Source organism: Cucumis sativus, chromosome 6 (genome assembly GCF_000004075.3).
Source record: "Cucumis sativus cultivar 9930 chromosome 6, Cucumber_9930_V3, whole genome shotgun sequence".
Taxonomy (NCBI): Eukaryota; Viridiplantae; Streptophyta; class Magnoliopsida; order Cucurbitales; family Cucurbitaceae; genus Cucumis; species Cucumis sativus.
The window spans coordinates 27169068-27191814 of NC_026660.2; the positions used below are offsets into that span (position 1 = coordinate 27169068).

Sequence of the window (22747 nt, forward strand, 5' to 3'; positions counted from 1 at the left end):
TAAAGAGTTTGTTTCACCCCAACTTTTTATAAGTGAATGCTTTTTCTACTTTTCACATTTGAATTTTCTATTTTTGAATTTTGTTTTGAAGTATGTTCAAATTGATTTTGCTTGCAAAGTCAATTCAAACATGCTATTAATATCTATAAACTGAAAAAACAAATGAGAATTCATTTTGTAGCACAGTTAGGAGTTGTTTGTTTGATAAGAAGAAGAGAAAATGAGAGGGCAGACAATGAAAAGTGAGCAACATTTTTCTTCCATTAACATCAAACTGAAACTCTTGTAGGGGGAGAAAAAAAATCAATGGATGGGGGTGGTGGTTGTCCATTTACAAGAAAATTTCACGGAGAAAAAAATGGTGACAATTAGCCCAAAATCAGTAGGCTGAAACCAATACGAAGCGAAAAATAAGAAACAAAAACAATTGGGGTCGAGGAACACTGGAAAAAAACTAATTCCAAGACGCATGTACACGGGGGGTTGGAAGGATGAGGATGAAAATCAAACACATATAGCACATAAATCATCAAACACTTGTCTGATGTTAGGCCTCTCATTTACAGGACGAATGCACTTGAGAGATACACCCAACAGTTCATCCATAGCTTTCGAAGGCTCTTCTCCAACTACGATATCTCGGTCTATACAGTCCATTCTTCGTCCTTCTTGATCGCATAAACGCACCCAATCTGTGAGATCGACGGCCCCCGATTGACCCGATATTATGTCGCCTGCACTTCTTTTGGTTAAAAGCTCCATTAAAATTACCCCAAATGAATAAATGTCAGCCTTGAAAGATGGACCAGGTTTTGCTGCACAAGCGAGTTCTGGAGCGCAATATCCAAGTGCCCCTAGATTCAATATCTGCTCCGCAATGCCTGCTGGTGTCATCAAGCGGTGAAGTCCGTAGTCAGTGAGCCGGGCATCGGAATCATGGCCTGCCAAGATAATATTTGTTGGCTTTAAGTTTCCATGAGGGAGGCCCCTATCATGAAGGTATAACAGACAGCGAGCAACTTCCACTGCAATTTTAAGTCGTTGACTGAACGATAACCGAGAATACCTTCGTGGTGTAGTTTCTGCAAGAAAAGGATATAATACAATCAATTACTAGAACACATGGTAGTAATCTTAGAGAGAGTCAGATTGCACGTGAAAATACTTCTGCAAGAAGAATACAAGCATGTGAAGGATGATGTTATTCTAGTGATTATGCAAAATCAATTCGTAATTATTCAGAAGGAGAAACTCATGATGCCAACAAGAGGCCGGACATTCTTAATTCACATTCCAGAGATATCTTCGGCCGTGGCGGTTGTAACAAGATAAGAAATATAACAAGGACACAGAAATTGCATCGCTGGAAACTGGCCACCATTTTCGATTGTAGTGCGGCCACTCATTCAAAGAAATAAGAATCCTAAATATGCCATTCAAACTCTTTTGTACAAGGCTTGGGAGAAAGAAAAGGAAAATGAATTTAACGTGGAATGAAACCAACAGGTGCTACTTTAACTTTCCATGTAGAAAGTACTAAAATTAACAAATAACAGAATCAAGAATCATAATTTATTCAAAAAAAAAAAAGAGAACAAAATCATGTCAAATACACAAAATAATAATAATAACGATTTATAAATAAATTTTAAGATTTAAATGGCAATGGCAATTTAAGGGCACGAACTACGTGATATACTTTTGAGGATGAGACTAGCAGTTATTACATGAGGTCTAAGACTACGGCACGGATCATCAGAACTAACTGACAATCAAGTGTTAACATGGCAAAATGGACAAATAAATTTTTTCACAAATCCAAAAAAAATTGCTGGAAGATCTTAACACCACAATGAAAGCATAAGACTTGCATCCTTTTGAACTTCCCTAAATTTTTCAGAAATGTTATGTATCAAAAGTTTTGGTACGTTAACAGCAAGTAAAAAAAATATGAGATCCACCTTCTGCTTTCTCTCAAACTAACACTACATTTAAATTTTTCATTGTTTTGTATAAACAATACACAGAATTTACTTGTTTGGAAGTCAGCCTAATGTACAGCTTTGTAAGAACAGGCTTCTTCTTATGGCTGTTTTTCAGGCTAACGGATTCTATAGGAGACTGCCTGTAGAAATATACTTAATGCGAGTACAGCTTTCTACAGTATGGACAGACAAGGAGATTTTTAGATCCCTACGTCTGTGGGAAGGCTGGCTATGAACATAATTAGGTAAGAAAAAAGGAACGCAGCGATACCCCTTGTTGCAACTCACAACTTATCTTGTTATTTCTACAATGATAATCCAGACATACATGTTGGACGGACTTCAAACTCTATCAAATCATCATTATATTAGTCATATAAGGGCATACCAAAACGTGACACACACAGTCTAAAGAAAGAGAAGACTCCAATCAAGTAAAATAAATCCATGAAAAATGTTACTCAAGCTATGCCAATACAAATAAAGTTTGATCGTGTATTGACCTTGAAATGAAATGGAATGAGCAAAATCAAAATCAACAGTTCAAAAACATTTGGATTAAACAAATTTTTGGATAAGAATAATTATGTCAAAGAAAAGAGAGCCACGAACGCAAGAGTGTTGAATTAGTACACATCCTTCTTGGAAATTTGACCTATTGATAATAATAGAGGCTCTCAAAAGTGTTATGGAAAAGGTCTCATTCCAGGCTTCAATGATACACAACAGCAACAAGAGGTTTGGCTTCAGCTTATCAAGAGAAAACTATTTGTCAAAGATTTATATTCCATTTGCCGACCCTTATGTACACAAAATGCAAGAGCATGTCCACGAATTTAGATACCCCCTATAAGCTATTGGCATTTAGATGTTGATGCTGTGACAAAAAGGGTAATTTCATAATTTTTCTCTACAATGTTTGCCAATGTGTCAACTACACAACAGGTGGAGCCACAGAAACTTTCTAAAAAAAGTAATATAATTAGATGTCCATTTTGACCCATAAAATTCAGCAGCTAAATTTAAAAGGAACTGTTCTTGGCATGTACATTTGAACACTAACAAAACCAAAGTCAAAATCACAAATTTCTTTTCAGAGCAATTACTCCAAGGGTTAAAAATCCAGATAATAATTGAATCAGTGACAGGACACCAAAAAGGGAATGTGCAGGTCCATATGGCTAGCGACAGTAGAATATAAGCAAAGAAATATCTGAACATAAAAAGGATGTTTCTAACAATCTTACCGTAAAGATGTAGAGCTAAGCTATCTCCCAAAATATAGTCAGCTAAAAGAAGTCTTTCTTGTTCTCTTGGACCCCAATAATATGCTCGTAAAGGAACAATGCTTTTATGCCTCATTGATCCTATTCTTTTAACTTCCTTGGCAAATTCCTTCTTATGTTTGACCAGCCCCACACGTAACCACTTAACAGCCAGCATATGTCCACTATCCAGAGTAGCTTTATATAGTGTTCCATGGCTGCTTCTACCGAGAACTTCAGCTGGGGCTCTGGATAGTTCCTCAGCAGTGAATAGCAGTGAATTGTCCAGAAAAAACAATTCTCCAGCTAAACGATCTGGTGAATACACATCTAGTGTCACAGGTTGTTCACGCCCGTCAACAAACTGGTGTGAGGAAGATAATGGGGAACCTGGGGAGGAATTTTTCCCAGAAGTAACAGGATCGTCGAGTAAATTAGGAATAATCATTGATGAACTCGCTGCAGCACCTCCAGGTAAAACATGTTCAGAAATCTCAGAAGAGAATTCTGCCTGCCCAGATAATGTCCTTGAAGTGGAGGTTAGTAAATGGTCATTTGAAAAACTTGAAGAGGTTGGTGGAGGCTGATTGTTTGGTTGGAACTTGAAAATGGAAGGCCTGAAACGTTCTATCTTAATGTTCCTTTCAGTACCTTGGCCGCTAAATATACTTCTTCCATGGAACTCTTTAAGTTGTGCTCTATGATAAGCAAGTAGAAGAAAAACAATCATCACAACTGCTCCAACTGAGGCAAGAATAATAGCTATTTGGATATTAGCTTTAGAAGTACGACGTCTTCCATGCTCAGGGAAATTATTTGGAATCGAGTTCTCTGAACCTATCTCTTTTGGTAAGTTAAGCTTATCATTTCCTGGACGAAATGATGAGATGGGGAAGTTCCTTAAATTATCTGGAACGTCACCTGAGAGATCATTGTAGGATACATTAAAAACATGTAGGTCGGGAAGCATACCAGGAATTTCACCTGTAAATTTGTTGTTTGATAAATCAAGGTACTCCAAGTTACTCAATCTGGTCAATTGATCTGGAAGTGGCCCTGATAATTCATTCTTAGCAAGATTTAGCAATTTGAGCCTCGCCAGTTTATCTATTTCAGAAGGCAACCCACCAATCAACGAGTTATTGGATAGATCAAGATATTCCAATGGCAGATCTGATGGTTTAACTAACAACTCGCTAACACTTGAGCCTTGAAGGGGAATGGGACCGGTTAGCCGGTTTCCGGACAGATTGAGGCTGATCAAGGTAACAGATGTAAAGAAACTAGCAGGGACAGTACCGCTAAAACCATTTAAACTGAAGTCAACTGCAGACATGCTAGGATAGTTCACCAATGTAAACGGCAAAGGGCCTTCTAAGGAATTATTTCTGACATTAAGCACCTTCAATCCCTGAAAGAAGGAAGTTATGTTTGGGAAGCTTCCCGAGAACTTATTTGAACTTAAATCAAGAACTTCAAAATTGGCTTCCCAAGATTGCAAAACTGATATGTCTCCCGACAAATTATTTGAAGAGAGGTCCAAAAATTTCAAAGTAGAGGAGTCAACCCGAAGATTTGAACCTGCAAGGCAAATAATGAATTATGTTCAGCAAAGTATAATATCGACCTAGCCACACGAATGACCGTATAGGTTCATAAAAACGAAGTTTATTTGCACATGTAGTGGATAAATCTTCTTAAAAGTTCATTATTGAAATGGTGACAAGTCTTCATGTAGTACAGAAAAATACAATAAATGGACCTTTCTTGAAACCAGTTGAACTGAATAGATTATTAGTCTATGAACACGACATCTCCATAAATGTGATTTAGTGATTTCGTATATAGACTAGCAAATAATGGTCTTGCAAATATAATCAAACAAGAGAAATTATTGGTTAAATTTCCAACCATTAATTGCATTTCCAAACCTCGCAAAAGAAGAAAAGGAGAAGAAGCAGAAGAAAGAAAACCCCTTATATGCATGCCTTGGGAAAATCCCAGAGAGATGAGAGATCTAAGTTCGGAGAACATAAATTTGAAACTTAAAAGCATCTTCTCACGGTCAATAAATTTCCGGTAAGTCATAAATAGTGAAATAATAAGTCAAGTGATTCTTTACCTGTAAATGCATTACCACTAAGATCCAATTCCTCCAATTGCAAGGACCTGTTTAACAGTTCCCCAGGCACCGAGCCAGATAAAAGATTATAACCAAGCCTCAAAACGCGCAAATTAGGCAAGGACCCAAATGAAGGCAATTCCCCTATAATCTGGTTATGACCCATATCCAAGACTACCAAATTTCGAAATAACATGAGAGAGTCAACGTCAAAGAATCCACCATTCAATCTATTGTAACTTAAGTTGAAACTTTTCAATGTATTAGCCAGACTTGAGACGTTATCAGGGCCAATTGAAAGTCCGCCGTAGAATTCATTGTGGCTTAAATCAACATATTCCACATTCCGCAGCTGGGAAACCAGCAGGCCAATGTTCCCATAAAGTCGATTAGAGTGCAAATCCAACACCTTGAGCTGATTAAGATTCAATCTACCAACTGGAAACCCACCATTGAACTCGTTTGCTGAGAAATTAAGATAGTTCAGATTGTAAAGATCATTGATCCGCTCCGGGATCGGCCCATAAAATCTATTCGAGGACAGATCCAAATGCTGCAGATTAGATAATGTCCCAAGAGCCGGAACAAGCCGTCCAGTAAAATCATTTCCAAAAAGACTCAAATTCTTAAGACTCTTAAGCCCAATCAGAGTCTGAAACTTCAACTCCCCTCCCAAGCCAAGCCGGTCCAGCACAATTGCAGACACATTACCGTTCTCATCACAAGACACACCAGTCCAGGACGAAGGACAACCATCAAAGTTCGAAACGGAAGCCAAATCCCACTTCCCGTTGACCGAGTTGTGCGGATCTTTCAGAATCCCCTTCTTGAATTCAAGCAGACAGTTTAGTTCAGAATCAGAAGCTGAAGAAACCAAGACGATAAGCAGATAAATGAAGTTAAGAGAGAGAGCTGCGTGATATAAATAAGCAACGAGATTCATTGGTGACAATGTGGGGGAAAAAACCCTAATAATTCATCGACGGAGTGTGTGCCCACGCTAGAAGAGAAGAGTACTTGAAACCCTAGAACCAGACTGAATGAGAAGAAAAAGCAAATAAGAGAGAGAGAGAGAGAGAGAAGAGGGAAAGATAGAGAGAGGAGTGAATATATGTATGTACATGAGAATCCAGACAAAGAATAGGAGAAAGAGAAAGCGTTAAAAATGGCGGTTTTGGTCAGGTTGAGAGAGTGAAAGCCCCAAGTAAACCACAGTCAAATAAAAGGACAATGCTCCAAAACTACTCTCCGGCTCCGAAGCCATCTCCATTCCTCTCTCTTCATCTCTCTTCTCTGTCCCATACTCTCATCTCCCTCGCCCCACATCTTCACTCACTCTTTCTCTCTCTCTTTTTCACAGTAACGCCGAATTAACGCCGTCAGCTTGAAGAAAGAGTAAAGCTAACAGGAATTTTAGGTCAAAAATGTAGAGAGAGAGAGAGAGAGAGACGACTTGTTGTTGTTGTTGTTGTTGTTTGATGTTAGGGTTTCGATGAATGAGGAAGAAGGAAGGAGAATGCGTTGGTTGAGCTTTGGTGTGTTTCTATGAGTATTCCTATTCTCTTTTCTTCTTTTTCTTTTGTGAATCCTTCCTTCAGTTACGCAGATAATAATGGAGTTTTTGATCCTAATGGAGGTGGATAACAGCTAAGCAATTTTTTCAACATTTTTAATTTTCTTTTTTTATATTCTTATTTCTTTTCCCTTCTTTTCTTCTTCTTATCTAAAATAGTATTTCTCTTTTTTTCCTCTCTTTTCCATTTAAGGAAAATTAACTTTTCTTTTTTTATTTTTAAAAAGATAAACACATTTTATACAAATAAATATATATACACATTGGTTTCTATTGATTAATAAAATAAGAACTATACAATAGGGAAAGTCAATTTTTGAGAAGTAATAGTAAATTAAAATTGGATTAAAAGATGGGTAAGATTTGAAATGTGTAGACCAAATGTAAAGGGAAAACTTTTTTCTTTTTATTTATTTTCTTCCAATTTGGAATTAAGAACCAACCAAATTCCTCTCACCCTTTTGTATTGTTATTCCCACTTCCTAATGATGAAAATGGAAATTTACCAAAATAAGTGTGTTGTTGTAAATTTATGTTGAATCTTTTTTTATGATACCATGATGTCTCCTTTAGGCTACAGCTTCAGACAAAAATTATGCTCAATAATTGAGTTAATGCAATGCAGCCAAAACTGTATTTATAGTTACTATCTGTCTATTTTCTTTAATTATTACAAACATCCTAACAATTCCATATTTCTATGTTTGTATAAGATTTTTTTTAAAAAATATATAACTCATCTATATCATTTCACCAAGAAGTCAAAAGTTGTAGTCCCTCCATTTCATTCAGGGTGAATCAAATTTCATTGTTGTTTTAGTACCCCATTTAAGTGATCCTTCTGTTTTAAAATAGGGCTTTTTTTTCTTCCAATTGTATTACCTCTTTCATTTTTGTGAAGATATTGGTGTAATTAATGTGTATTTGCCCTTTGATGAGATTGGAAAAGAAAAAGAATTACTACTTTCAGAAAAGTTTAGAAGTCATCTAGTGGTTTATTTATGAATCATCAGAATTCATATTACATATTTTGTATCCAGAATTATTGTTTTTCTAAATCAATATCAAATTAGTTAGTTTAATCATCATGGTTATTAGCTTTAGATAAAGCTTCACCTTAATTATCTACATAAATATACTTGTAAAATCTTCACCGTGGTGAAAATATTCACTTGCAACATAAGAAGTCATCAAACGACAAAGATGTCACGTTCTACTGTAAATAACAATAAATGTTTTATACACTTAATTATATGGTTCAAACAATCCTCATTATAGTAGGACCGATTTCTTATTTAGTGTTGTAATAAAATAATAGCATTTAAAGTTTTTACAATATTATCTACGCTTAAAATTATCGACGTATTTTTACCAAAAATCATCATTCTAATATATATACTTTTAACAATGAGATGCACTTTCCAACATCTAAATGTAACGTATCTTTTAAAAACAAAAACGAACTTCTAATCATCATATTTTCAATAAATTTTCAAATTTGATGAAATATTAATTTTCATATGAAGAAAAAGTATAAATATAAATTTAACCAATGTATATAAATAAATGATCTCTACCAAGAAAGTTAGGGAGTTCATAATCTGTAATTGTGAAAGAACTAAAAGTAATTTCAAAACATTCACGTCATTGTTGATTATTTCAAACTAATATTTTTATTTTGCTCCAAAAAGAGAAGAAGAAAAAAAGGCCAAAAGTGGTGTGAGACGACGTGGATTTTTCCCTCTTTTCTTTTTTTTCTTTTGAGACAACGAGACGTGGAATGGAATTGAAATAAAATGAAATAGTGAGATATGGGTATGCTATGATTCTCACTAATTCCTCCCTTTCTCCCAAAACAAACAACTTTCAACCTCTCTTCTTCTTCTTCTTCTTCTTTTCGTTTACTCATTTTTTGTTGCTACTGAAATTATTTAAACAACAACAATACAACTTCAGTTATATTTGAAAATATCATTAATAAATGTTAAAGAGACATTTTGGAATACAAAATGGCATATAATCTTCATTTAACAGAAGGGTGGATGTTGATTTGGAACAAAGAATATATTTCAGCATTGACCAATTAACAACATTTTCTCTCATTATCCTTTTTTTTTAACAAAATATGCTTAAAGCAAATAAATGTTGTTGTCCACTATGGTTTGATGAAGCTTAATCTTATGTTATCTTTTTTATTTTAAATATGTGTAAAAAAGTTAATAAAAGAAAATGGTTGAAAATAAGTTATTTGAATTTAAGAAAATTATTAAAATTAAGTACTTAGCAAGTTTAATCCATATTACACTACAACTAGTACTTAATTGATATACTTTAATGGGTTCCATCTAATTAATCCTTAATTGATATACTTTAATGGGTTCCATCTAATTAATCTTGTTCACTACTTAACATTTTGCAAACATACGTTGAGATTTTTAAGTTATTTACTTGATACTCTATATATTAGTCACCTTATTATTTTCTCCAAATAATACTAGCTTCGACAAATTTATAATTTTCCTACTATAGTGATAAAAGTATTTATAATAACGATATCTTTTAGTGAGTTCTACATAATTTTATATTGATTATGGATCTCCCACTTTATTGCGAACATAATTTTCAATAATATATTACGTATTTAAAGAATTAAATAACTAACGCCTAATTTCAATCAAAACTTTACGAAAAGACACTTTCTAGTTTTTTTTTTCTAGCAAAAGAAAGACGTTGAGAAATATATTTTGTAAAAATGTCAGTAATTTTAAAAATTAAGAAAATGTCCACATAAAAACACTAAAAATTTATCTCATATGCATTTTCCAGATTGGCATTTGTGAAAATGCAACAGCTAGAGGACCTGACATTTTTGGACTTATAGGTGGCCATATTCTCACTTGAACGAACACACACACACAACACAGCCATCCACCAGACCCCTGGCAAGTGGCAAGTGGCAACTTTGTGGCTTCTTGAGGGGTAAATGGTGCCCCCCCTCCCCCTGGCTTCCATCCAACCCTTTTTACCTGCACACAACAACAACCTTGACTTAAACATTAAACAAATACACAATTTTATCTGAATAAACACTCTTCGTGTTCATTATTGACTTTTTTTTTTCCACAATAAGTATGGCCCAAGCCAACTATGGAAAGTCTGGTCCCTAAGGGTTCAGTGTATAATTAGTATTAATATTGTTTTTATTCTATCTACTCTCAAAATGTCTGTTTAGATTTAAACACTTGTATTTTAAAAGGATATAATTTTGATCTAAAATGAAATGAATAGTGGAAAAGTATCACATTTAAATGAAATGAATAGTTGAAAAGTATCATATTTTAAAAATATTGATATCAAAATAGACATTTTAAAAGTATACATATCAAGATGAAACAAGGTGAAAAGAACATGACCATGGTACAGGTTTAGTATAAACCTTGATATGTCAAAATGAACTTATCTTAATAGTAATTAGCATGATCCTCTATTCGAAAGATTCGATAATAGAAAAAGAGAAAAAAAAAACTCTTTCATATTTTTTAAAAGAGTTTGATTCTTCCGTTGTTATTGGCTTATAGCATATCCATAAGAAAATCATAGAATAATAATAATAAATAAATAAAGACATTTCATATTGTGAACCTTTTAGGCAGTTCAAACAAAAATTAAGGTTTCTGCACTCTACCAAGAAGTCATTTGCAATTAATAATAAAGTAGACCAAATTTTGGAGAAATGGAAAAGCTCTAACCAAGGTCTAATAGAATTCCGAGAACGTGTAACTAAATGCCTTTAAGCAAAAACATCAATAATTTAAAGCAATGAGAATTTCAATGTCATGTCAGAATATATAAACAAGCGTCTGTATAGCTAATGAGCCAAATGAAATACATTATCATGATTTAGTTTAAAACCCATTCATTATTTAAATGCTTATTTAAACTCAAATACAGTATAGCCTTAAAGACAACTTGCAATATTTTATGGCAGCACATTACCTAACACGCACTCAAACATATTAAAAAATGGTTCCTTTTAAATCAGAGGAACGATCGCATTATGCAGGATATATTGACAAAATCAATCTGTTGAATAGTTCGTGATTTTCTAAATAAGATTTTCACTACGTGATTTGAATGATAGAAAATGGAATCTTAGACGACTTTCCTAGATATTGATCAAATTATTCTGTTATATTATTCATAATTTTCCACATAAGATCTGAACTGAGGGATTCAAAGGACGGAGAATTGCATCTTAATAAGCAGCAGCCACTGCCTGTTCACAATCTGATGCTCCTGAAGGGCTCATTTGAGATTCATTCAATAAGATTGCAAAATAATTAAGAAAATAAAACTCGAACCCGTAGGCTGGCGGTGGGGGACGAGTGAGTGGCTAGCAACGGGAGCGTGGATCAGCAACAAGACACCAAAAGAAAAGTGACAGCTCGGAGAATCTTGAAGATAAAACCAAATTAATGACAACTTTCCAAGCACATCAGCTCACTTCATTTTGTTTATGTGGATGCATGAGACAAAGACACCAAGAAAGCCAACCCATTCCCTTGAGGGTCGAGCTTCGCTGCCAAGGAATCAGGCGACAGGTCAAAAGCAAGCTCAATTTCACAAAAGCACATGCATAAAAAAGATTAGAGATTAGTTGTACCAGTATAATATTTTTGTCTGAAGAAGCTTTCAAGATCTTGTCTTGTCGGTGCCTGTCTAGTTCTGAATCCCATGATTTGAAGCTTCTTCATGTTATAAAACTCTACTACTTACTTCATCCAACCTAGTTGACAGCTAACAGCTAAACTTTCTCCACTCAATGAGATCCCTACGATATGTTATCTTTCTGGTTTTCTTCTTCTACTTTGCTCTAGTAGCGCATGGACGTGCAACATCCAATGGAATAGTGGTGGGTTCCATTAAATCCTTCAATTTGGTAAGCCTCTCTTCCTATTCCTCTTTCTCTCTCCATGAGCTCATACTCTGTTAAATGACGATTCTTACATTTGGGGTCAAACAGGGGAGATCCGGGTGTCAAAAAGTTAACGTAGAATGCGAAAAAGGGGACGGCAGAAAAGAGAATGTTTTCGAACATGAAGACTATGTCTACACTCAATCTCTTCCTTAAATATGTTTCCTACTTCAAATGCCTGAGATAAAGGGGAAATCAAAACCTGTCTCTATAGCTAGTTATTCAAGTACCTGCAGCAATTTACAAGTCAATTTGAAGCTCCGAACTTCTTTCCTTCGAGGAAACTGCAAGTCCTCTGAAGATGACGTTTCTGGCTGAGTAATAAATTTTGCCTTTGTATTTGCAAGAATAAAGGGAAGGACTTGGTGTGAAAATGGTAGATGTTAAAGTGCAAAGAAGGATGGTTTAAAATAACATGTTTCAAACATGAAGAAGGCTGTCTATAGTCAGCAATTCTCTTCAGTTGTGGATAGTCTCATAACTCATGCCTTGTAAATGATCTATTTTGACGAGAAATGTTACACTGCAAACAGCAAGGATATACCTTTTATAAGTAATGGTAGTTCACTACGAAGAACTTGTTTCATATGCTCCAAAAAAATACAGCGAAGAACTTGTTTCAGTCTTCGTGGTACCTTACGCGGTCCAGTTGTCGCACGAAAGAGAGACGAGATAATGAAAAAGTCCAAAAAACAAAAAAGAAAGGAAAAAAGAAAGAAAACCCGGTAATGGGACTGGAATCGAATTATGTATATCTTGCATCTACATATGTACATTAACGAAGGAAGGAAAATTAACTCTATGCTGCAGCATTCTGCATAATATATTGACATTTTTCAATGTCTAATAAAAACGGTACATACATCATTCCAATTTCTATACTAGTTTAAATTTTAAATATAACTGCTGCGACTTTGACGACACACCTGAGGAGTGCAATGAGGCGATCTCAAAATACTACGAAAACAGAGCTGCTAACCAACCATATGGCGAAAACTAATTCGTAATTTCGGCAAGCTTGGAAGAAGTGCTCACGTTTTCAACCCATATCATCTTTAGTGTAATCTTTAGATGACATATACCTCAGGCCAGGCTCAGGCTCAGGCTCAAGGCCAGACTAGTGCTTTCTATCTACTATTTGTTGATGGATTGTAAGTAGATTCATTTGCTGCAAATCATGACTCTGAAACCTGAAACGTGTTTATTTAGAAGGTCGTGATCAGGATCACTTGAAATTCGACTTATAATTTTGTAGGAATTAGATCCACGTGCGAGGACAATGCCATGTCACGAGGGGGCTCCAAAGACGGGCAGGAATTACTTACCTATTTTTTCAAGCGGTTCCTGTTATCAACCTCTCCCGTTCATCTAATCTTTTGACTTTGATAAGACCGATGAGTACTTGAAACCCAAAAAAGGCACAAAAGATGTAGGCAATAGTGGCAGGCATCTGAAAAGGTATAACAACTAATCAATAATTACCAGGCAATAATGATGGAAGCACAGCAAGGTCAGAGAAAATAAAAGTACATCTTACCCGAATGGAGTTGATATGTAATATAGTTGCAAGGTTGATTAGGCTTCCTGCAGCTATTGCCTGTTAATGGTCAAAAGGTGGAAATTAGAGAGATATTGAACTGGCCAGAACATTATCAATCCAACATACACAGAAAGATGTGCTGATTTTCTAAAGCTCTCGAAAATTTTCATCCTTTAACTTCCCCAAAACAATTCCATTGGGATCTTGATAGACCTCCCATCCTACATGTGTGCAACGTACAACAGGGATGGGAGGTCTGTAAGATCTCCAACAATCCGAACAGATAATGTGGTCGAAATATGTTGACATGCAAACAAGGACAGCAGGAAAGAATGAGAACCAACTTGAAAAACTCACATTTCCTAGCGTCTTCTGAACTGTTGCAACTCGTTGGAATGATCTTTCAGATTCCAAAGCCCGAACTCTAAGCTTGAGATCACCTTGCTCCTGTTGATTAAATAAAATTGAGGTCCAATATTGGAAACTTGAAAAAGTAAAACAGAAGTTTGACATGCTCATTCATTTGCGGAAAGGTTTGAAATCATTACCAGTCTTTGGATAATTTCAGCAAGTTTTTCGACTCTTTCGGCCTGTCTAAATAAGTTATAGAATGCACGAGACTGCCTGTCCCATCTCTTTCTGAAATCCTAAACATTTGTAAAATTGACGCTCAACATAAGAATAAAAGAACTATATTAAATAAGCCAACATGTAAAATGGATAATCGTGTTTACCTTCAAGGCGACCTCAACTCCTGCTTCCCGAAACTTCAATAATTCCAGAGCATATCTAAAAGACGAAAATTAGACTGTGTAAGGTAAACAGAAAAACTTACGCATCCTAAAATGTCGGGATGAAAGGAGGTTAAAGAAAGCTTAAGCGTTGACAAAGAACTCACGGCTTGGCAATTTCAGTGATATCAAATCGTGGGTCAAGGCCTTTCCCAATGCCATCTAATACTGCAGACAATATTGCATTTTTCAGCGGTTAACGTTATACAAGAGATTTAGTAACAGTTGGTTTTTCTTGTAAACTACCTGAAAATGCTCTAACGACAAATGTGAACGTGGCAGGAAACCGAAACGGTTGATCTGCTGCAATGGCTAATAAATCTTCCCCTGTTTAGGAGAGTGCAACAACCATGAGAGGAACAGCATATACAGTTTCATAGTCGGTTTTTTGTAGCATCCAACATTTCAAAACATTGTTTTTGTCATGGTTGAATTACAAGTTTAGTTGAACTTTAAACTTTAAAAGGTAAAAGTGTTTAATAAGTTCATGAATTTTCAATTTTGTCACATATAGATCCCTAAATTTTGAATTCTTTTTTAAAATTCATATACTGGCTAGATACAAAATTAATTGAAAGTTAGGGCTCCCTAAGAGACAACATTTAATTATATATTCAATAAGTTAATTTTAAAAAAAAATTGCTACATCATAGCTTATTGGACACAAATTTGAAAGTTCAAAAATCTATTAGACAGTTTCAAAATTTCATGCAACTAGTGATTCATTAAAAAACTATTAAACAGTTCTAAAAGTTATGGACCAACCAGTGATTCATTAAACAAGGAAAGGCTCAACATGCAATTTAACATTTTATCATATAGGTTTCTTTTTCTTGTTGAGAACTGAGAAGTATTTTTATCACATAGGTTGAGAGGAGAAACTTTGTAACCAACTGATAATCACTTAGATTAGATATTAATACAGACTCTTGTATTCTCTGGGGGAAACATACGGAAGTTTTTTCTCGTAAAAATAACTATTATAATATAAAAGAACAGACAATTAAAGCATAATTGCACACTGAGCTGCTCAACAGGGTTACATACCAATTGCAGCTAGGCGTTCCTTTTTTTTCATCAACTTTTCCTCCTTTGTCAATGGTTTCTTAAACCCAAGTTCTGCAGTTGCCATCTCTCTTTCCCTTCTCTGTGCAGCCAGACGTTCTTCAAAACTGGGAGTTCAAATTCAAAATTTCAGTCAGAAAATTCTAGCAGAATTTATTATAATTTGATCACAGTTGCTTCCTTTAGTTCAAGCAAATCACCATTAAACATTCTGTCGATGATAATCAAAATAAATCAAGCATTCAGATTAAGCATGACGAAAGCTCACTACAGTAGACATTTAACCGGGAGCTAAACTATAGGAAGCAGAGTCAATCTCCCAAACAAGTGAACAGGACCTTCTTGTCTCATTTAACTCTCAGATTGATTCCTAATATGGTCTGTATAATAACATCGCAGGATTGATGAGTTTGTTAAAATATTAAATTAAAATCCTCGCGAACAGCATTTTAAACCAAACATAAATCGAATCTCTCTCTCTTCTTCTTCTTCTTTATTATTATTATTATTATTATTTACCACATCTAAAAATTACCACCCCGAAAGAGGACAAAGAAAATGAATCAATCGGCAACGTTAGTTTATTTTAAGTCTCTTCAATGAACCTGTTCAGGAAGAATTGAGCTGTTCGTCTAACAGCTGTCATATCTCCAGTAGGCACAAGAACTCCCATTTGAATCATTGCCTGAAGAACCTGCACTAATGAAGAATTCTTATAAACAATTGAACATTGAAGGTATACATGATGGTACTGTTACATCACCTTAAGTTGGCAGAAATAGAAATTAATTTCATAATTCAGTACCTTATCTGGATCTTTCTCATACACTCCATAGAACGTTTCCAGCAAACCTTCTCTAATATTTGAACTGATACTGCAAGGCACCAGCAACAATACACAACAATATGTTTAGCAAAATATCGTGGCCATTTTTTTATAAACAAGAACCAACTTGTCATTGACATAAGAAGAAGGATTACAAGTTCAAGGATACAGAGTCCCTTAGAAAGAAACTTAAAAACAATAAATACGCCCATAAAGAGAAAAACCATGAACTAGAACCTAATTAATGACCTCACTTCCATGGAATTAGTGCAAAAACATCTTGCCATTTAAGGTTGATTTTTTTTTCTTTCCTTTATTTTTAGTTAATAGGGTGTAATATCATAGAAAGAGGACCAAGGACAGGCTAGTACCTTCCCATCATTCCAAAATCATAAAAGATCAACCTTCCTCCATTGACATCATCAACAGCAATATTCCCAGGATGCTGAAAAGGTTACAAAATTTCTGTATTCAATTCTAAGAGAACAGAAAAAAAGCAAGGAGCACGCCTCATCCCAATAACCCACATTCACAAATGTCTAGAAGAATGTTGTAAGCAGGGCTAGGTCTTGGAAGTTTGTCCATAAAGATATTTTATCTTCAGATTCAATATTATCTTTTCAGAGCAGATGAATTGAAAATTTGGATTTTATCATAAGTTTTTTAACATCTTTTTCCAACTGAACTGACTGGTTATATCCATTCATGTACCTTTTTATAACATTTCAAACAATTTTCAAATGACATTCTTAAACCCCATTCTTTTAATAGTCGGTTATATATAACTGCAATAGATAAGCTGCGCGGAAGCTACCCAAAGCAATGATTTGATGGTTTATGGGTAGATACAGATGGAAGAGTATTACTTCAATGCACTACCAGTAATGTAGGTTCTTTCAATGTGCAACAGCAAAAGGAGGCAAGGTCAATGAGAAGCTTCATCGCAGATTTAAGGTTACATACATATCATATTTTAAATTTTACATAATTCAAGGAATACTTTGAATGAAGTTCAATAAACCTTCTTATCTGTAATCAAATCACTAGAAAATCCCCCATATTTTAAGACTAGGGTAACTTAAACAAAGAGTTATTAGAGCTCACAGGATCTGCATGGAAGAATCCATGTGACAGAATTTGCTCCAGGTAAGATTCAACAGCATAACGACCTAGCCTATATCACATAAGAAGCCAATGGTAAGAATGAGTTCAAATCCTGCAATTCTCATGAATGAAATAAAAAATTCAAGATGATATTAACCGTTTACGATCAAGGCCTAGTTGATCCAGAGCTTTAATCTTATTTATTTTAATTCCAGGAACATACTCCATAGTCAGAACCTACAGTCATTTCAAAATGAAACATTAGACGTAAGGACAATGTTTCAAACGGAATAATTGTTTCATTGTACAAATTAGGTGATAAAACCTGTGGAGTAGTATAGTCCCAGAATATTGATGGAACTTTCACATAGTCCAAGTTTTTAAAGTTGGTAGCAAACAGCTCAGCATTAGCTGCTTCCTTGGTGTAATCTATCTCCTGAAATTACCATTAGATTTGATATAATGAAAATTTAAACATGCTGGCTCAGAATTAAAAAGAAATATGCAAAGGATTCAATGCTTCTATCAAACAAAAACTGCAAGGTAGTAATAAAATATTATATCCAAATTAATAAACCAGTAGTCATGTCTCAGAGTAATAATTGAGGGAATATTGATACCTGATACAGGACATTTGCACATTCATCATATATAGCAACCCAATCTCTCTTTGCACCATCAGACTTTGGGTCAAGTTTCTGAAGGTATTCTGCGATAACCTGTAATTAAATTCAAATAATAAATGTTTAGATGCAAACTGAAATTCCCTTCTACTATCCAAGTTCAATAATCATAAAGTTCATAGACTCCAATATAGAGAGATTTTGGTCCGTGTGGAGAGGTTGGATTTGGAATTGTACAACGGTGAACTCTCTATTTTTGTTCATGGAAAACCAAAAGGTAAGATTTTTGCATTATTAGGTAAGCCAGAGTGATGAAGGATTTTAAGGTGGGATCAGATGGTTCTGCACATGTCACACCTTCAGTGTACTGATGATACCTTCTTCTTTCTATCCTATGTGACCAAGTCACCCATTACGGGAAAAAGATTCTATGCTTGAGATTCCAAAGCTGTCAGAAAGTTTCTCATGTAGTTTCTTTTATGTTCTTTTGCACCCTTTCTCCCTCCTAAGAAGCCTACGCATTCTACTCACTTTGGAAGGTTAGAATTCCTAAGAAACGAAATTCTTTGCCTAAAAAATTTTGCATAAGAAAGTGGACACTCAGGATCCCCTCCAGAGACTCTTATTCTGTGTTGCACCCACAATAGTGTGTTTTTTGTAGGAAGAAGTAGGAGGATCTAAACCATCTTCTATGGGGTTTCCCTTTTCTTCCCTCCCTTTAGAGTCGGTTTTATAGGATCTTCAAGGTTGTTCGCTCATAACAGGAGGTATTGCTCCTAGCTCCATGATTGAAGAGGTACTCTTGAGCCCTCCTCAGGACAAAGGAAGAGTTTTATGATAGGCTTGTTTTTTAATATTTTGTAGGGTGGATTGAAATGAACAGTAGAGCTTTAGAGAGTCTAAGAGGTTTGGTGAGGAACTTCACTAATCGGACTCGTCCTCATTCTTTTGGATGAGTTTTGGGATTTGTGTATATTCTTTCATGTCTAGCACAGTTTTCTTTATCTCAAAATATATTTATATTTTCTATTTCCTGAAATACTTTAACAATAATTTGACAACTAAAAAAAGGCTGCAGGAAAAAGGAATCCACCCTGTTCAAGACTGACTCAACCCATGAAATTTTAATACCCGTAGGTGCCTTGGTTAAAATTTGGAAACTGGAAGATATAAGAAAATTAGCTTCGCCAGAAAAAAGTATCTGATGCAACACCTCCCAACCAGGGCATGAGATAAAAACATTAAAAAATAAAATAAATAAATGCAGTGTTACAAGACAAATCACTACGATTCTGATCTCTGAACACCCACAGAGAAACAAAAGTACAAATTTTAGCCAATTTTGAAAACTAACCCTTAGGTTCTTGAGATCGATATCAAAGAGTTCCTTCAGACTTGGCCTTTGTACTTTCACCACGACTTCCTGCCCCTTCAATCTTGCACGATGAACCTGACCTGAACAAAGAGACTTGTGATATTAAGTATTCTAATCAACCACCAAACAGAATTTCAAAATGCTAGCTAAACTGAATCCTGAAAATGTTAATTGAGCTAACCAAGACTAGCAGCAGCTATTGGCTCCCGATCAAACCGATCAAATATACCAGCCACAGGACCTCCAAGCTCTTCCTCAACTATAGATACTGCTGTCTCAGATGGGAAAGGAGGAACTTGATCCTGAATTGAAAATGAACATCCATCAGCCTAAGCAACAATTAATTGAAATATTACATTGTTTCAATTGAAAACATACATATTTCATATGCAACAGCCCTAACCACAGAATGGTAAAAGCATAGGTAAGAGAGATAATAACCTGAAGCTCTGACAACTGGTCAACATATTCTTGTGGTAGAATGTCCACTCTAGTAGAAAATTGCTGACCAATTTTAATAAAAGTTGGACCTAATCTTAAAATACTTTCTTTCAACCACTTAGCTACAATCTTTCTTCTAGCGACCTTCTTCTCCTCAGTCATTCCTCCTAAAAGAAATTATAAACCATGAAATAAAGCAAAAATTCATTTCATCCAATTGTTCTATCGAATCTACAAGGCAAATCTTTGGAGTGTGTTTGGCATTGATGTTGCAGAAGGGCTCACCTCGATAAGTAAATTTCTGATTGTTAAGCCAAGCCTTGAGGACAAAACTAAAAACAAATCCCCATATCTCCAAGGTTCTCTGAATTGTTGAATATGTTTTAAATCTATTCCAGCGTCCACCAGGTGCCACAGAAACCTGAAAATCCCATTTTGTGTGCATAGAAAACAAGCATAGAAATGAAATATAAGGGACCTTTAGAATGACTAAAAAGCATGGAATAAATATTGGGGGAGTTGCCAGCATGATTATTATTTTTTTTTTTGTGAAAACAACTTTCTTCAAGGAAAAAATGAAAGAACACACCGGCATACAAAAAACCAAGCCAACAAAAATAGACGGGATTCCCTTTACAAGAAGGGAGCCCAACTATATGAAATAAGTCCACAGGGAAACATGAAAGCGAACAAGAGACCATAACTTCCTAGGATCCCTCTCCAAACCTCTAAAAACCCTACTTTCCGCTCACCCCCACAAAACCCATAATACTGCACACACACTAGCAAGCCAAAAAACGGTCTTTCTCCCCAAAGGTGGATTGAGGAGGAACTCCCCGACGGTAGCATTGACATCTCTATGACAAACACACATCATGCCAAAACGTCTGGGAAAAAAGAATCTCATACACCACTTAAAAAGTCAGTGTCAAAGAATATGCTCCAAGCATCCTGTCACCTTCCAACAAAGAACAACAAAAAGACCCAACTAGCAAAGGCAAGTTCCTAACAACTTTAACAAGTCTATCTAACATATAAACATGGTCGTGAAGAACCTGCAGAGTAAAGAATCATACATTTCTATGGACCTTAATCCTCCTAAGCAACGAAAAATTGACACACCTAAGGAAGAAGGGTCAACCAATCAATGAAAAGAAAACTTGTACGAGAATCCTTCCAAAAGACTAGGGCTCCAAAGTCTAACGTCTCTTCTCCCAATTCTAAAGGGATGACCCTGGAGTTCGAGAAGGAAGAGTATCTACATCTGTTGTTTTCCTGTCGGTAAGAGAACGATGGAACCCAAAAAGGAGCAAGAGCTCCCATACCAAACTAAAAAATCAGATTTTTGAGAGAGCACAGAGAAAACAACACACAAAGAGGTTCTCCCCCAATCAACGATCTTCCCAAAAATATGTATCCCTCCCCTCCCCCCACCACACACCTAACCAAGAGAACAAAAGAAGAGAGCTCTTTCGAAATATCTTTCCATAAATTTCAGGGAGTAACTTTAGTCCCTCTAGCCAACCACTCGAAAAGATAGGTCCATGTTTACTAGCAATGATCCTACACCACAAAGAATGTGTGTACACACACCTATGCTACAACATGGGGGAAGGTGCAAGCATTATTGATGTGCCATACCTACACTAACAGATTTTTTGTAATTACATAATTAAAGAACAAGTCCCAAAACTTGCAGCTTTTCTTGTCCCAAAACTTGCAGCTTTTCATCAAGAAGCATTGGAATTTGCAACTTATGTCATGAGGACATTACCACGATTGGTGTAATTTTACTTTAAAACTATAATGCTTAATCTGAGATTTTTCTACCCCAGTAGTAAAGATTGCATTTGATTATTAATGTGAAATACTTCCATTTTCCAACCAGTGAATTGTGACTACACACTTGACACTGCTAAAGGAGCAGGTAATAGAAGGTAATATGAATTTGTAGTTTTTACGGCTTACTAAATCATAATTAGACCCAAAAATTTAATACCGACCCAATTCATGCATTACCAGTTACCACCCCTATTTGTGGATTTAGTTAGTAATTTTGATTAACCACACCCAAAACTTGAACTATCAAAATTAATGGAGAGATTAAAATGGAAATGGTTGAAAACATTATCTCCTAGTTCAGTATCACGTAAAATCAATGGTACACCCAAATGAGCTCGAATCTAGGATTTGAGACATCCCAAATCAGCAGTTCAGGCAATTCCTGATCAGACATTGCACTTGCGCATATACTGCTTGTATGGCAGATGAAAATAAAACCTCCAAACTACATTTAATCTCGCCGCCAATGAAATCAAAAGAATAATAAGTCAATAACGAGCAACAAGCAGAAAAACAAACCTCGACCTGTTGCTGATCACTCCGCTTAAACCAAGCCTCTTCTTTACCAATCTCCTCTATCCTCTTCTTCCTATCCTCCTCCACTGACTCCGAAGCTTGAATTTCTCCCACCACGGCCGCAGCAACACCATTTCCATTAACATACTTCACCAAGTTCCCATTGGTTCCACCAGTCTCACTCTCCACAGTCGTAACTCCGCCATTAACCCAACCATTATACCTGTAATCACCATTCCCATTGTAAGCAGCTCCATTACTTCCAAGTCCATATCCATTAACTTCCTTGATTAGCTCATTCTCCCTTTCTTCAGCAACCACACCGTCTTCTCTGACAGCCCGTAGCTTCGTGCGACGAAGAACCCTAAACCTACAAGTTCTAGAGAAAGGAACCCTATAGAGAAAACATCCGGGACTGGAAGAAGAGAAAAGACGCTTCGGTGAGACAAAAACAAGTTCGGGTAAAGGCAATGAAGTAGCCATAGAGAAGAAGAATAATAAGATCCTTCCACCCGAAACCGAAATTGAAGGTCAGTGAATCATAAGACGTAACCCTAGATTCGAAGCACGGGAGAAAGAAAGGGACTGCAATGGTGGAAAGAGCGAAGAAGTGGAAGGAAGAAGGAGAAGTGGAGAAGTGGACAGCGAACCAGAAGAATTACAAATTATTTTTGTTTCAAGGAATGAAAAATTAAGAAAAAAAG

At 35.6% G+C, this 22747-nt stretch overlaps 2 protein-coding genes and 1 long non-coding RNA gene across 3 annotated transcripts; 1 reads left to right on the forward strand and 2 right to left on the reverse strand.

Annotated features, from left to right (window-relative positions):
* Positions 1-238: 238 nt before the first annotated feature.
* On the reverse strand, positions 239-6975 carry LOC101215683 (probable inactive receptor kinase At5g10020). Its single transcript, XM_004143447.3, has 3 exons — positions 5373-6975; positions 3233-4831; positions 239-1082 (listed from the first exon to the last, which is right to left on the reverse strand). The coding sequence occupies exons 1-3, from the start codon at positions 6313-6315 to the stop codon at positions 505-507; spliced, it is 3120 nt and encodes a 1039-aa protein (XP_004143495.1). The 5' UTR covers positions 6316-6975; the 3' UTR covers positions 239-504.
* Positions 6976-11078: 4103 nt separating this feature from the next.
* Positions 11079-12506, forward strand: LOC105435931. Its single transcript, XR_969887.2, has 2 exons — positions 11079-11884; positions 11969-12506. It is a non-coding gene; the product is annotated as an uncharacterized LOC105435931 (long non-coding RNA).
* Positions 12507-12631: 125 nt separating this feature from the next.
* Positions 12632-22716, reverse strand: LOC101215926 (protein ACTIVITY OF BC1 COMPLEX KINASE 8, chloroplastic). Its single transcript, XM_004143448.3, has 21 exons — positions 22047-22716; positions 19971-20106; positions 19686-19852; positions 19426-19546; positions 19224-19324; positions 17867-17965; positions 17572-17682; positions 17404-17483; positions 17247-17316; positions 16514-16587; positions 16122-16191; positions 15922-16010; positions 15299-15423; positions 14498-14578; positions 14359-14419; positions 14195-14249; positions 14009-14107; positions 13818-13907; positions 13458-13517; positions 13246-13370; positions 12632-13110 (listed from the first exon to the last, which is right to left on the reverse strand). The coding sequence occupies exons 1-20, from the start codon at positions 22524-22526 to the stop codon at positions 13254-13256; spliced, it is 2286 nt and encodes a 761-aa protein (XP_004143496.1). The 5' UTR covers positions 22527-22716; the 3' UTR covers positions 12632-13110; positions 13246-13253.
* Between the last annotated feature and the right edge of the window lie 31 nt (positions 22717-22747).